The following is a 13,643-nucleotide window of genomic DNA, read 5'->3' on the forward strand; positions in this document are numbered from 1 at the left end:
TATTTCTGTAAGTTCTACATGTATAACTGATCATGTGATAAATAAACTTACTGAATTTTATGGTGACAAACTAAAATCAACAATAAGAGAACAGAGAAAAAAAATGATTATGGTGTAAGTTCTAGAGAATGATCACTGAAAATAATTTCTTTCTTTATGAAAGCTTAAAGAATCATGCAAGGGCATTATTCTTGGTTATAGCCGCTCATACAATTATTTCTTCTGCTCTAAACTACTCAGAGTTGTGTTCCTACGGTGGAAGAAGTATATATATAATTTTTTTATTTTTTATTTTTTGCAGTGAAATGAGGTTTAGTTTAGTTTTGCCTTTATGAAAAGCTTTGGCAAAAGTATCAAGGTTTAGACAAGTTTTCTGACCAGTAATTTAGAAATGTATTGACTTCTATTGAAGTCATTTAGTTTTGTTTAGCTAAAATGTCCAGCAAAATGTTTTAAAGTTTTTTTCTTTTTTTTCAGTCTGTCCAGCAGATCATCCATCCACCTGTGGAAGATGTTGATCTTTTTCTCAGTCAGCACATAATGAAGGATATTGAGCAGCTGACGCAGGCGCTGGCGAAAGGAGCGGATGATGCTGTTACCACTGCCCACCTGATTCTCAAATCCCTTCAAGAACCAGTGCAGACCAACAACCGTAAGCAGTACACCAGTCATTATGTAACTGTTTAAGACATTATATGATTATCAAAAATCATAAATACATGAGCTCCACCTGTAGTACTGTGAAAAAGTGTGGACAACTTTCTTTTGTCTTTGTTCTCATAGGTTTTCATTGGTCATATGTTCATAGGTTTTCAAAACTTCTGTTTTGAAAGTTTTACTGATATGATCTGTTTTACTTCCCTCAGAAAACATTGATGCTCAACTTTCTACAAAAGCATCTAGAAACACCTGGGAGACGTCAGTGGCTACGGACGTCATGACTCCTAAACTGAAGGTATTGTTTTACCCACTTTTTCAATTAAACTCTGAATCATATATCAGCTAACTGACTTTGATTAACTGATTAGCCAACCAGACTTATCGGCTGTGAAAAAATAAATTCATGCTATTAATTTAATCTACAAAATCAATTACACCTCTCCATTGTGGTAAAAACTGCAGTCATCACGGAGGAGGCAACATTTCTTTACTTTTGGAAAATTAACATTTCATTAAAATTGTAAAGAAAAAGCCATCCTAAGCTAACTGTAATAACAATTTGAAGATAAAGAAATGCATCACTTTAGGACAAATGTTTATTACCTCCAGAAAAATGCAGCTTTAAATTACAAAATCCAGATGGCCAGCTAAAGTGGAGAAGAAAATCCAAACTTCAAAGGTTCATGCTACAACAGCAATCTTAAAAATGTTATGATGTACGGAGAGACTTTTCTCCTCATATTCTGAATATCAAACATCACAGGAATCCTATTGGTGGGTTTTTATATATCACTCAATCATTGCTTCCTTTTAAGAGAGTTTCTGTTTGCAGTTCTTAATATTTTTAAGATATGTTGACATTTCCTGCAGACTTATGTTCAACTACAATGATCTGTTTCATTATTGTGACAAATATAACAACAGCAATCATATTTGTGTCTAGATTCTTGATCAACTCCAGCAGGAAGCAAAGGGACAAATTACAAATGATTCCCGTGTTTCTTCAAACTTCATCCTGAGAATCACTTTTGGCGACGACTGTAAGTTCCTCACATCGCTGCAGCAAACATCTGAGGTTCACAGTTCATCGGTGTGGAGCTGCAGGGAGAGGCTGTCATTGCTCAGCCTCACACACATCATAGAGTACAGAGACCTAAAAGAGGAGCTGCCGCTGCTCTGGAAGTTCCTGCAGAAGGTCAGTTTATACCAGAAACCGAGATTTAATCTGTCAGCGACACCACAAAAACACAATATAATATCTATAATAATATCTTAGTACACTTAAACACAAAACTAACTTACAAGTTACTTTTCATCAAGATACAGGCGCTTGTTTTAAGTCAATAGTTCCTTAATATTAATCACTAATTCCACTAGCAGATTATTTCACTCAGGGAAAAATGTCCTGTTTCAAGTGAAATAATCTACCAGTGGAAACAGTATGTTTTGATTAATATTAACCCCTTAAGGAATTATTGACTGAAAAAAGCTGCTATATCTTGCTGAAAAGTTACTTGTAAGTTAGTTTTGTCTTATTTCAAATTCTGAAATTACAGTTTAGGGATTTTGGCAATTCACAATCATTTTAACGCAGTTTGGATTGCAGCTTTAGTGTCTCCTTTATTTTGTTGTGAATAAAGAGAACATGCAACGCAGTCTAATAATTAATTAGAAAAACAGTCTTGTGATGAAAACAGTCATTTTGACAGTAAGTTGTAAGGTTAAATTAGAAATGACCAAGGATGTAGGTATAACTAGAACCACTTTTTGTTCTTTCAGGAGACAGAATATCGTCAGATTATGTTTCTGCCAGATATCGTAACGTTGCAGAACCGTTTGGTGAAAAAGTACCAGAACGCCTCTGAACAGATTGATGGCTCTATTTCTGATTTCTTACAAAATCAAAAAGGTAATTTTAAATGTCATAGAGATAATTTTTTGATAATACTCAGTTTTACATCGTAATTTATTGGGCTGCTGTCTTTAAATCTTAGTGATTTACTTTTATTCTTTCCAATCGTTCAGGCTCACAGTTGAGGCCATGGTATGAAAAACACATCAAAATATTCTTGCAAACATGGAACCTGCTAAGAGTCCATGTAACAACCAGTAAGTAAAACATTTTCTATTGTATTCTGGTTTACATGTGGAAGGTAGATTGAAAGTAATAATTTTTTGTATTTTTATTGATATCTTCTGTCCTCAGAAGGTAAACTTAAACAGAAGGTAAAATATTTTAAAACAGTTTACTGCCATACAGATCCAGATTGGAGTTCAGTGAAATTATTGAAAATTCTATCAGACGTATTATTGAAATTGGTCACATCTCTGTCATGATATATATTGTCATTATATATAACAATATATATACATATATTATGTGATGATCTGTGCAGGATGCACCACGCCTCTCTCCCATTGCCTGCTGAATAAAGGCACCAGCTTAAAATGATTCATTGTGCACAAATTAAAGATTTGAATATGTTTAGATTGATCTCACTTTTAAAAAATAACTGTTTGTTGTTGTGTCAGTCATATAATATCACCTGTCCTCTGTTCCTAAAACAACAGATGAGCTAAAGATCCCGGAGGAATTTTGCAGTACCGATCTGGACTTGAGCAGCCCCCTGCAGTACCTCCTGCCCCGGCGTCAGGGTCCAGGACTGTGTGCCACCGGGCTGGTCAGCTACCTGGTGACCCTGCAGAATGAGCTGGTGAACGCTGTTCACCGCCACTCTGGAGAGGAGCCCAGGTACAAAACCTGTTTAACGCTACACCTCAGAGCTACTGAAAACAAAGTTTACAGTGTCACAAAACTTTATTTATAAGGAACAAGTTTTATCTGTTTTCTGTTGCTTTGTTCTTGTTTTGGACAACAGAAAGCAGAACATCTTGATTTACGTTTTATTTATCAAACACAGCTACAAGGTTGCTATTGCAGACCTGATGGATGAACATGTGATCAGCTACGATGTGGAGAAAGATCTGCTGCCTCTGGTTCTGTCCAACTGCCAGTACAGCCTGCAGCGCGGCCAAGAGACGATATCCGAATACGACCTGCCGCGCATCCAGCAACAGATCCTGACACGCTTCTTACAGGAGAAACCTCTCATCACCCGAACTGTGAGTCAGCAGAGAACAGAGTTAGTTCACTCAGTGAGAGTAAACAGAACCAGCAAGGAAATTAAACTGATTGTTTTAACTGTTTGGTTCTCATTAAGACAGGAGTAAGTCAAGAAACTACATTTATATGCTATGAGTGAGACATGAAGCTTTTTTTTGCTCACCTTGGTATATTTCTCAATTCGTCTCTTTTATAAAATTGCTGTGTTTTATTGACTGAACTAAACTGTCTGTGTTCTTTTTTTTTTCAGGGAATTCCCACTCTGATCAACCCACAAGGCAAAGACTACGAGTCCATTTTCAGAGCTATTAAAGGAAAAATCCCACAGGTAGTTTTAAACTGTCCAGTTTGATTTACAAAACAAAAATCATTTTCTGTACTTAGTGAAATAAACAACAAAAATATAATTTAAAGCTGTATTTTATAGATTTATTCATAAACTGAATTATAATTACCTATAGATGTAACATTTTATTTCCTTCTTATGAACTTATCAGTAATTTCAGTTAAAACAATCAATTAACAGTAAGTAAAAGTAAATAATAAAAAGGTAAAAAGTAACTAAGCATAAAGAAATAAGTGAACAATTATAAGTAAATAAATCTAATTAGGTCCGTAAGTAAAAGTTGAGGGTAGAATAGATAGAAGATAAATGGATTAGAAAACAATTAAGTACCATAAATAAGTATGAAAAGTAATTTATTAAAGGTAAGTTAGTTACTGAACATCAACAAAGATGTAAACAGAAGTCAGTGATCTACTATCAGTAATTGAATTAGTATATAATTAAGTATAGTAGAAATTAAAACGAAGTAGGTGTGTATATACAATAAATAGGTAATTGAAGATAAGTGGATCACTAACCTCAGTAAGAACTTAAAGCTAATTTAAAATAAAAATATGTTAAAATGTACAAAATTTTGTCAGAGAAGCCCTCTGCTTTTCTGTCAGTGAAGGTTCTACCAAACGTTTTTATGTGTGTAGTTATATTAAACAGACATCATTGCTTATAGAAATACTACATCTTAACTCCATTAACACAAGCTTTTCTATACATGCACCCACAATACACATGCAGTTAATTCATGATTATGTGGCCAGGATGTTGATGGATGGGTTTTTCTTTCAGGTCTTACCTACCAAGATGACCCGGAACAGAGTATCCAGAGAGCTCGACTCGTTAAGTGATGTGTGTGAAGCGCTGAAGATTGTCGATCTACTGCTGGGATTCCTGTCAATGACTGGTGGGGATCCCAGAATGCCACTGGTCACTTACCTCCACGACAAATTAAAGATGGACATTGATGAGCACATTCTGAAGGTAGGCACATCTGGCAGAGACAGGCAGACCGATGCCGTCTTTTTATTTATATCATCATCAAAATTATCAAAAATAATATAAAAATGACACCATTACTTTATTTAAATTATTTAAAGTGCCATGTTGCATTAACTGTATATTTTCTTCAGCCTCTGAGGAAATGTAACCTGGAACATTGTGTCTTCTTGTGGCAACTTCTCTCCTCCCTCAAATCTGAAAACCTGCTGCCTCTTAAAAGGGTACGTGCTTATCTTACTGTAATGTCATTAAAGTCTACATTTATTAAATCTGTAATATAATGTTTCTGTTAATACTACTTTTAAAAAGTGAACCAAAATGTATGGCACTAAGCTATAGTTTGTCACTATGGGTTGATGTGTTTTAAGGTTTAAGGCGATTCAATTCAGCGTATTCTTTTTATCCACATGCCTTCTAAGTAGACCAGAATAAATACGCCTCTGCTTGATGTTTGTATATGAAGGATCCGTTTTTAGAGCATCCAAAAGAGTATAAGGAGCCGCTGACTGAAGATAACAGGGCTGAGCTGAAAGGCTTCATGTGTCGTGGAAACGCTGGACAATGGCTGCTGGAGATGCACGAGTTCATCCTGCTGGTTCTGAGCCGTCCTCACATCACTGACCGCTACGTCCCGGGATGGAGGTAAAAGACACACAGCTGGACTTAATTTATGCTCTTTAATGTCATTGTTTTTCCAACTTCTTTCTAGGTGTGGTTTAAAAAAGAGATTTGAATTAACTCCTTAAATTTAGCATGAAATTATCTTCCCTATGTCTGCCTGCTTGGGTTTCTTAAGCTTTTGTTTTTGATAGACTTGATAAATAAAATGTAGATTTTTACCTGATATTTTTTTCATAGTGTGAAAGAGTCGATGGAGCTCTACATGGATGAGAAAGAAGAGGAGATTCCTCAGTATGTGGAGGAAAACTTCCCTGAAAGTCTGCAGCTTTCCCAGATTCTGGAGGCTTGGAAATATGTCGTCACGTCCAAACAGGAGTGGATGAAGGAGGGATGAGGCGACTGCTGAAGATTTTCCATTTGTTTCTGGTTGTTTGGTTGAACAAAGAAACTTTTTAAGTTTTTCCAGTATATTTTATCACTGTATGACAGTAATTATAACTATAATTTATTTCTAACCAATCATGAACAAAATTATCTCAGCTGGTTTATGATGCATTAGTTCATGTTATTAATACTTTTATTCTTTTAAAAATGTTATTGTTCAATATTTTATTCTCTGATTATTGGGTCATAAAGTTTGTGTGTTTGGGATAACAAATGTATTAAGATTTGAAATAATTTTTAAAAAAAAGGGTTTTTCTTATTTTTACTTACATTTTTGCTATGTTGTTGCATTTTTCCATTTTTTAAAACATTTTTAAATTCAGATATGTTTTCAAATTTAAGTGCTCTTATCGATACAATACTTGTGTTTATTATAGTGAAACTGTTGGTACAGGAAAAAGTTTTTACTTGTTTTAAATACATTTACATTGTTTGAACAATTTATACGTAAGACTTAAATTTGAGAAGTTTGGCATATTTTTGATTTAAGATTCGAAATAAGAAAATACTTAATTTTTACTTAAATATTTGCAGTTATGATTTTTTTTTTCCATTTATTAAACAACATATTTTAAGTACAGGTATGTTTTCGGCTTAAATGCTTTTACTTCTTTTAAACACATTTACAATTTTTTGAATGATTTAATTATTTACACGACTTACATTTTAGAAAATTGTTGCATATTTTTTGATTTATTAAGATTTGAAACTAAAACAAGAGGGTTTTTCTTTTTTAATTTAAATATTTGCTGTCTTTTTCCATTTATTAAAACATTTTTAAGTACAGAGACGTGTTTTAACTTAAAATTCTCAGATCAATACCATATTGCTGTGTTTTATATCAAGCTTAAAAAATTTTTTTACTTGTTTTAAACACATTTACTTTTTTAATGATTTATTTAGAAGATTTAAATATCAGAAGAATTTGGCATTGTGTATTTAAGATTTAAATAATTTTTTTTTTCTTTTACTTGAATATTTGCTATTCTACTGAATTTATTCCCATTTATTAAGCAAGGCATAAGTGCAGTTATGTTAAATGCTCTTATCAATACAATTATTTTGAGTTTATGGTGAAAATGTTGGACATACTTATGAAAATGTTTTTACTTGAACACATTTAATTTTTTTTTAAATATTTACAAGACTTAATTTTTTTTTAAAAAATGTGGCATTTCTGTTGCTTCTGTTTACAAAATTTCAAATTCTTTTGTTTTTTTTATTTTTTTTGTTTTACTAAAATTGTTGCTTAGAACGATGGAATTGTGCTGCATGTGATAAATTGCCATGTTTTTATTCTTATTTTTTTTACTGTGTATCTGAGAATGTACCTGAGAAGTCAGATGAGACGCAGAAAAACAGTTTAGAAACATTTTAAGTTTTCTAACAATTATTTTTCAAGCTGAAGTTATATGTTTGAATATTCCAATGTGTTTATTTTTATTTTGTGGAGACAATTATGCTTTAACCATAAATATCTTAACATTTTGATATAAAAAATGACAATAAGTGCTGAATTTCACATGGAATATAAAGTCAGGAACTGTTGAGGAAAGTAATGTTTGTAAGTGTACTTTTAAAATACTTTTTATTCTTAGGCATTACTTTTAGTTTACTATTAGCTTCACTGTTGAACCATCATGTAATTAATAAAGTGTCATTAGGGGGGAAAAAATCAACCATATGTTTTACCTATAAGTGATTTTTTTGTTTTGATTGTACTCATCACTGGAATTAAAATCATCAAAAATAATCTTGACTGCTTAGTGATCTATTTAATTGGTGAGGAGTTGTAATGTTTTATTGTAAAACAGTGAGAAACTTATTAAATTTTGTCAGCAGATGTAAATATTTTGTTTCTGTGAATATGGATGATTTTGACTGATAGCCAGTTAAGAGTTTTAATTTATAAACCCTCCAGATTGTCTTCAAACTTCAGATCAAGTCGTTTAATTTTGCTTTGGAGTCGACACAAATTTAAACTCTTTGGTTACATTTTAAATCAGCCCAATATTGTAAGACTTTAAGTTTGATTTGGAGTTTATTCTATTAGTTTCAAAATAAATAAAAACCTTAAAAGCCAAGTAATTAAAGTACCTCAGATTTGTAAATTAAACCACTGAAAAATAAATATTTTCAGAAAATATAAACTGCTTTCAAAACATTTTTTATTCTCACGTTCTTCTGTACATAAATTACAATGTGTTGTTAGAAAAATAAAAGAAAACTCAACATATGTTGGACTTTTCCATTTCCATATGAAGAATATGAGAATCTTTTCATGCATCACCTTGAAAATGTTTTTAACTAAAGTTCAGGAGCTGAACCCTTTAAGCTCCCAGTCTGATGTTTCTCCTGATGTCATCATATCAAACGCACAACTAAAGTAAATAAAAAGACATTTAAAAATATATTCGCACAGACTGGACACTTCCTACATCATGAAAAATCTTGTTGTTCACAACACAACAGGTGGATATTCCTCCACAGTTTGACAGAAATTTGTAAAGATGAGGAGACAAATAAAAAAAAAATCTGTACAATCAGCACAGCTTCAGTGTTGAATGTATCAGGAACCGCTCAGCTAACGGGCTGCTTGGGTCAGTGCTGGTTCTTCATTCCCTGAGCTTTTCCTGTTTTCTTATCGGTCGGCGGCTGCTGGCCCCGCCCCGGACCGGACATCCCTCTGCCGCGGGCGCCAAACACACCTGCAAATCAGACGGTCCACACGCGTTTAAACTGACAGCTAATCTCCTCTAGCAGCAAAACAAATCAGGAGGTTTAACTGTGGAAGGTTTGAGCAGCACATTTATGAGAGGAAACAACAGGAAGTGGTTCTGTTCACCTCGGCCGGGTCCTCCTCTTCCTTTGCCCTGCTGCTTGTTCTGCTGGGCGCCGCCGCGCCCGCGCCCCTTCGACACCACCTCCTCCTTCACCATGTCGATGATCTCATCGGGGATCCGCAGGTACTTGATCGTGCTTCCTCGGATGTAGCACTCGGGCATCCTCCAGAACTTGTCTCCATCCTGTGGGGGCAGTGAGTGTCGATAATTTAGTCATTGAAGACTGAAAGTCTCTATGTAACAGGACAAAGAATGAGTAATGATGAAAATAACGACTGCTAGGAATTTTTAAGAACAATTGTTAGAAAGGAACAGAGTTTATTTGGTATTTTAAGGTGATTTTAAGTCAAATATTAAACTTCTCTTAACCTTTCTGAAACTTCATCTGCTCTTTTAATCAATTTTCTATCAATATATCAGAAAAAAGCTTCCTTCAGTTCAGCATCCTGAATTTAAAAAAAAAAAAAATCCCAAGAAAAATGGTAGAATCAAGTTCAAAAACAGGAAGGATTTTAGGATGAAGAAACAATTCACAAAAAGCTTTAGCCTAAACATATGACACATCACAGTTTCTTGATTTAAAGATGATACTCTTTGCATGTCTTTTACCAAAATCTCCAGGATTTTTTCCTGCTATACATCTTATAGGCTTAACAGAGACGCATAAAGACAGTTACAAAGTCGGCCTTCTATCACCTGAAGAACATTTCCAGGATTAAAGAACTAATGTCCCAACAATATATTGAGAAATTCACAGATGTCACATTGATTACTGTTAGACTGTCTTCACAGAACTGCCTAAAAATAATCAATCAGCTGTAGCTGATCCAGAATGCTGCTGCTGGTGTTCTGACTAAGACCAGGAAGATAGAGCACCAGTCCCAGAGTACTTCCTCTGGCTCCCTGTAGCTCAGAGATGCTAAAAGTCATCTTAAAAAGCATATTTAATCTGGACACATTAGAAGGTGATTGACCACGGCTTTACCCTGGATGTGCAGATGACTTCTCTCAGGTTGATGTTCATCCAGTTGTCGCAGCTCACCAGGTGGCCGTTGTAGGTTTCCCCATTCTTAAGCTCAACCAGCTGGAAAACAAAACAAGTCATCATATAAATAAGTAATTATGAGTCCTCAGCACAGAAGACACTACAGTTCACAGGATACATCACCCTGATAAGTTGCTTGTGCCAAACGCATCATAACAAGTGCTTCACAAACGACATTGTACTTAGATGTGTGGGATATGAGCATTAAAACTGAATGATTTAGGAGTCGGTGTGTCTCCTCACCATGGGATGGTTCTGGGCAGTTTTCAACAGAGACAATGGAAGCTGAAAAATAACACAAATACATAGTTTATATTTTTATAAAGCGCAATCAAAGCAAGTGCCGTCTTATCCGCAGCAAACACGTTGTCCATTAGTATCCAACGAGTCATTTAAATAAATATTACAGTATCAACGACAAACACGACCTTCATAGAACTAAGTATGAATATTTATGAAATTACAAGACAAGTTTCTAACCCATAAAATACTTATTTGAGTAACAAAGACCTCATTTAACCACAGATGCTAACATTAGTTAGCTGTCGGCTCAACAGTTTCCTGGTTTACAAACCTATAAACTTTGTTTCTGTCAATCAAACTTACGATTTTCATTTTAGATAAATAAAAGAAAGCAACCGATCAGACTTAATCGTTATTTACTCACCATTATGATTATATTTGTTTCTATTTCTTGTCTCCTGCGATGAATAACACGGCTTTTCCCACCTACACTTCTTCTTCGCCTCCTAATGTTAGCGGACCATATCTTATAGTGCTGCCCCCTGCTGCTGAAAACGTGCATCTTCAACGGCTTTGAGTTCAGATTCCTTTTTTTGTTTGAAATAGCTTTCAGTGTATCTCGTTGAATAGTTGTACAGCAAAGACCGTTAAAAAAAAGAAATACTCTTAAAACAGCACTGTTATAACTGAATACACATTTTACAGTAAAAAAAAAAAAACATTCTGCAAAAAACATTATAACACGTTCTGAAAACAAGAATTCACTTGGTGGCGGTAAGTACATCAGCAGCTAGTTTACCGACCGCTAACGAAACACAGAAGAAGAGCGTTTCACGTCAACGTCACGACGTTGCGTTCAACGCACCACGTAGAATGAAGGAGAACGGGCTAGTTTTCTCTGATTGTGGCAGAAGGAGCCGTCAGCTTAGGGGGGGGCTTCGACTCTCTGCGGCGATCTGCTTCAGTTTACGAACCGAGAAGAAGCGACGGATTCTAGGCGACATTTCAGGCGATGGATAACAGCAGCCGGACTGTGGTGGTGACAGGTCGGTGTCTCGTTTCGGCGCTGTTGTTGTCGTGCTCCCGGGAGTGAATGAAGTAACAGAAAAGTTGGAGAAGATGACAACTGCTCTGCCCTTAATGGCGTCAGGTTGTTCTGAGCTGCACTTGTGCCCTGAAAGAAACGCTTTGTTGCTCACTTTGCAGAGTTATTCACTTGCTTTTAATACACAGCTGCTCAGCATCTTATAATTTTGACTGCACAAAAGACTTTACAAAATTATTAGTTTTCTAACATAAATTAATAATTGCTTGTTGTCTTTCTTAAATCTGTGTTGTTTTTCTTGTATTGTTTATGGATTATGTCTTTAAACGTAATATATTTTTTAACCTACGTTATCTCGAGTTTTAAACAATAACTTATCCTGTTGGTCTAAAATAAAATAATTTATTATTATTCATTAATAGTTATTATTATCTATTGACAGCAAAAGGAAAAGAAAAAGCTGCATTTTATAGTATTTAAACGTTTTTCTGATACTTTTATACATTTAATTATGTTTTTACCTTATTTGTAACTGTTTATATTTTGATTTTATTTGCTTTTAAAGAGTGAGGATCTGTCTCCTCATTAGATCACTAATTAATTAATTAGCAGCCCAATAATGTTCCAGAGCTTTTATATTTGTACTATGTTGCTATATGTGTAAAATATCTCTTCTTATGTTTATTGTTTTACTTAAAAAGCAGTGAAATCCTTCTTGCTTCTAGTTATCAAATATGTTAATATCTTTTCCATCAGTAAATAACAAACTTATTCTAAAATATTGCCAGTTTTGAAAAATGAAAACATATTTTTATGATTATTTTTTAGAAAAACTAATATTGCGAGGTGTGATGTCATATCTCGCTCTGTTAAGTCAATGCTTCCCAACTGCACAAAGTACAGTCCTGACTGTTGCCTTCACACAGGAGCTCCAGACTGAGATTTTGTGCAGTCAGACACAAAAGAGTGCAGAGACTCGCAGCCCCATCCGAAGCGCTGGATGTGTAGATTGCCTGGGAATAGTTCCTGCACAATAGCGGGCCGGCTGGCAGCTGCTGGCCCCTCGCTCTGCTCCTTTTCAGCAGCCTGTCAGACAGACTGATCCTTTCTCCACCCAACCCCCAGGGACCCGCTGACCCCGGGACGGGTGGAGGAGAAGGAGCAGGGGGGGATCAGTCGTATATCCCTACATAAACAAGCCTGGCCGAACAGCCATTAGCTGTCCAGACATTTTTCTTCAGTCTTTATGATGCTCTGCATGAAGTGGCGATAATTACTCATGCTCTGTAGAAAAGTGTGTTTATTTTTCACCTTTTTGTTTAATGACAGGCTTGTTTTTATTTGCAGCTCAGCACTAAAACATATAACATTTGGACTTTCTTACTAATTAAACTGAGTCATCACATTTTCTCTGCATGAATATAATGAAGAAAAGTTTTTTTTTCTTTTACACACTCGTGATTGTAATCTTGAGTAAACATTGGGTCTCTTGCAGGTTTTGGACCATTTGGAGAACACACTGTCAACGCCAGCTGGGTAGCAGTGCAGGTATTTCCTTCATCTGTTTGTTTTATTCAGCCTCATAAATAATGTTATATATATGTTTAACCATAAAGACGTAGAGAGAGAAACTGAAAGTCTAGCATTTCTCTCCTTAGCGACACTTGAAGCTTGTAACGCCTTCCGTGTTCGTGTCGCATGTTTTTGTTCACATTTGGAGATGTTTGTATTTCAGACAGTTATGTGACGCTTTAATGGCCGCCGGTCGGCCGACTTCACCCTGCGCCGCGCTGTCTGTCGGGGGCTCTGGTGGGGGGATGATGGTGGTTGTCAGGGTGTCTAGACGCTCTTGATAAGGATATTAGAGCCAAACAAAAGGCCGCATTGAGGCAGGGTCACAGACCAACCTCCTTTAACACCAGTGAGGGGGTCAGCAACCTCGGCGACTTGTCCTAAATCGAGACGACGGGGGAAGGTGGACGTCCACCAGCTGTAAATTCAACACAGACTGTCTTCCTTATTAAATCTATGATTGCATATTTTTAATATGAATAATGGAGACTTTGAGGAAATGTAGGCCTGTCACGATAAATTTTGTCCCAGAACTTATTGTGATAAACGATAATATCGTTGTTTTGAGAACATTTTCAAGTAATAATAATAATAATAATAATAATGATATAAAAATGCAGGAACACGTTCTCAAAGATCAATAAACTTTTAACTCTAATGAACATTTAAACACTAGAACTGGGAGACATTTGAAATATCCAAAATAA

At 35.2% G+C, this 13,643-nt stretch overlaps 3 protein-coding genes across 3 annotated transcripts in view; 2 read left to right on the forward strand and 1 right to left on the reverse strand.

The window, feature by feature from the left end:
• LOC103143826 (E3 ubiquitin-protein ligase rnf213-alpha-like) overlaps positions 1 to 6,364 on the forward strand; it is a 52,964-nt gene extending 46,600 nt beyond the window's left edge. The window contains exons 58-69 of the mRNA XM_007560530.2: positions 478 to 652; positions 867 to 955; positions 1,604 to 1,855; positions 2,440 to 2,569; positions 2,686 to 2,769; positions 3,232 to 3,412; positions 3,582 to 3,783; positions 4,035 to 4,112; positions 4,914 to 5,105; positions 5,255 to 5,344; positions 5,587 to 5,765; positions 5,982 to 6,364. Coding sequence (XP_007560592.2) covers positions 478 to 652; positions 867 to 955; positions 1,604 to 1,855; positions 2,440 to 2,569; positions 2,686 to 2,769; positions 3,232 to 3,412; positions 3,582 to 3,783; positions 4,035 to 4,112; positions 4,914 to 5,105; positions 5,255 to 5,344; positions 5,587 to 5,765; positions 5,982 to 6,138 — 1,809 coding nt within the window. The 3' untranslated portion in view covers positions 6,139 to 6,364. The remainder of the gene's footprint in view (positions 1 to 477; positions 653 to 866; positions 956 to 1,603; positions 1,856 to 2,439; positions 2,570 to 2,685; positions 2,770 to 3,231; positions 3,413 to 3,581; positions 3,784 to 4,034; positions 4,113 to 4,913; positions 5,106 to 5,254; positions 5,345 to 5,586; positions 5,766 to 5,981) is intronic.
• Positions 6,365 to 8,335: 1,971 nt separating this feature from the next.
• On the reverse strand, positions 8,336 to 10,896 carry lsm4 (LSM4 homolog, U6 small nuclear RNA and mRNA degradation associated). Its single transcript, XM_007560529.2, has 5 exons — positions 10,744 to 10,896; positions 10,320 to 10,361; positions 10,017 to 10,115; positions 9,034 to 9,214; positions 8,336 to 8,896 (listed from the first exon to the last, which is right to left on the reverse strand). Exons 1-5 carry the CDS (start codon positions 10,879 to 10,881, stop codon positions 8,790 to 8,792), a joined length of 567 nt encoding a protein of 188 aa, XP_007560591.2. The 5' UTR covers positions 10,882 to 10,896; the 3' UTR covers positions 8,336 to 8,789.
• Positions 10,897 to 11,104: 208 nt separating this feature from the next.
• The window catches only part of LOC103143824 (pyroglutamyl-peptidase 1), a 15,898-nt gene continuing 13,359 nt past the window's right edge, over positions 11,105 to 13,643 (forward strand). Inside the window, exons 1-2 of the mRNA XM_007560528.2 lie at positions 11,105 to 11,365; positions 12,860 to 12,912. Of these exons, the coding sequence (XP_007560590.1) occupies positions 11,332 to 11,365; positions 12,860 to 12,912 (87 nt within the window). The 5' untranslated portion in view covers positions 11,105 to 11,331. The remainder of the gene's footprint in view (positions 11,366 to 12,859; positions 12,913 to 13,643) is intronic.

Source organism: Poecilia formosa, unplaced genomic scaffold (genome assembly GCF_000485575.1).
Source record: "Poecilia formosa unplaced genomic scaffold, Poecilia_formosa-5.1.2 Scaffold116, whole genome shotgun sequence".
Classification (NCBI taxonomy): Eukaryota; Metazoa; Chordata; class Actinopteri; order Cyprinodontiformes; family Poeciliidae; genus Poecilia; species Poecilia formosa.

Coding starts and splice junctions, on each gene's coding strand:
- lsm4 (XM_007560529.2), bottom strand. CDS start 10,881: ATGCACGTTTTCAGCAGCAGGGGGCAGCACTATAAGATATGGTCCGCT. Junction 10,362..10,743: donor AAACAAATATAATCATAATG/GTGAGTAAATAA, acceptor GTTATTTTTCAG/CTTCCATTGTCTCTGTTGAA. Junction 8,897..9,033: donor AAGAGGAGGACCCGGCCGAG/GTGAACAGAACC, acceptor TCTGATTTGCAG/GTGTGTTTGGCGCCCGCGGC.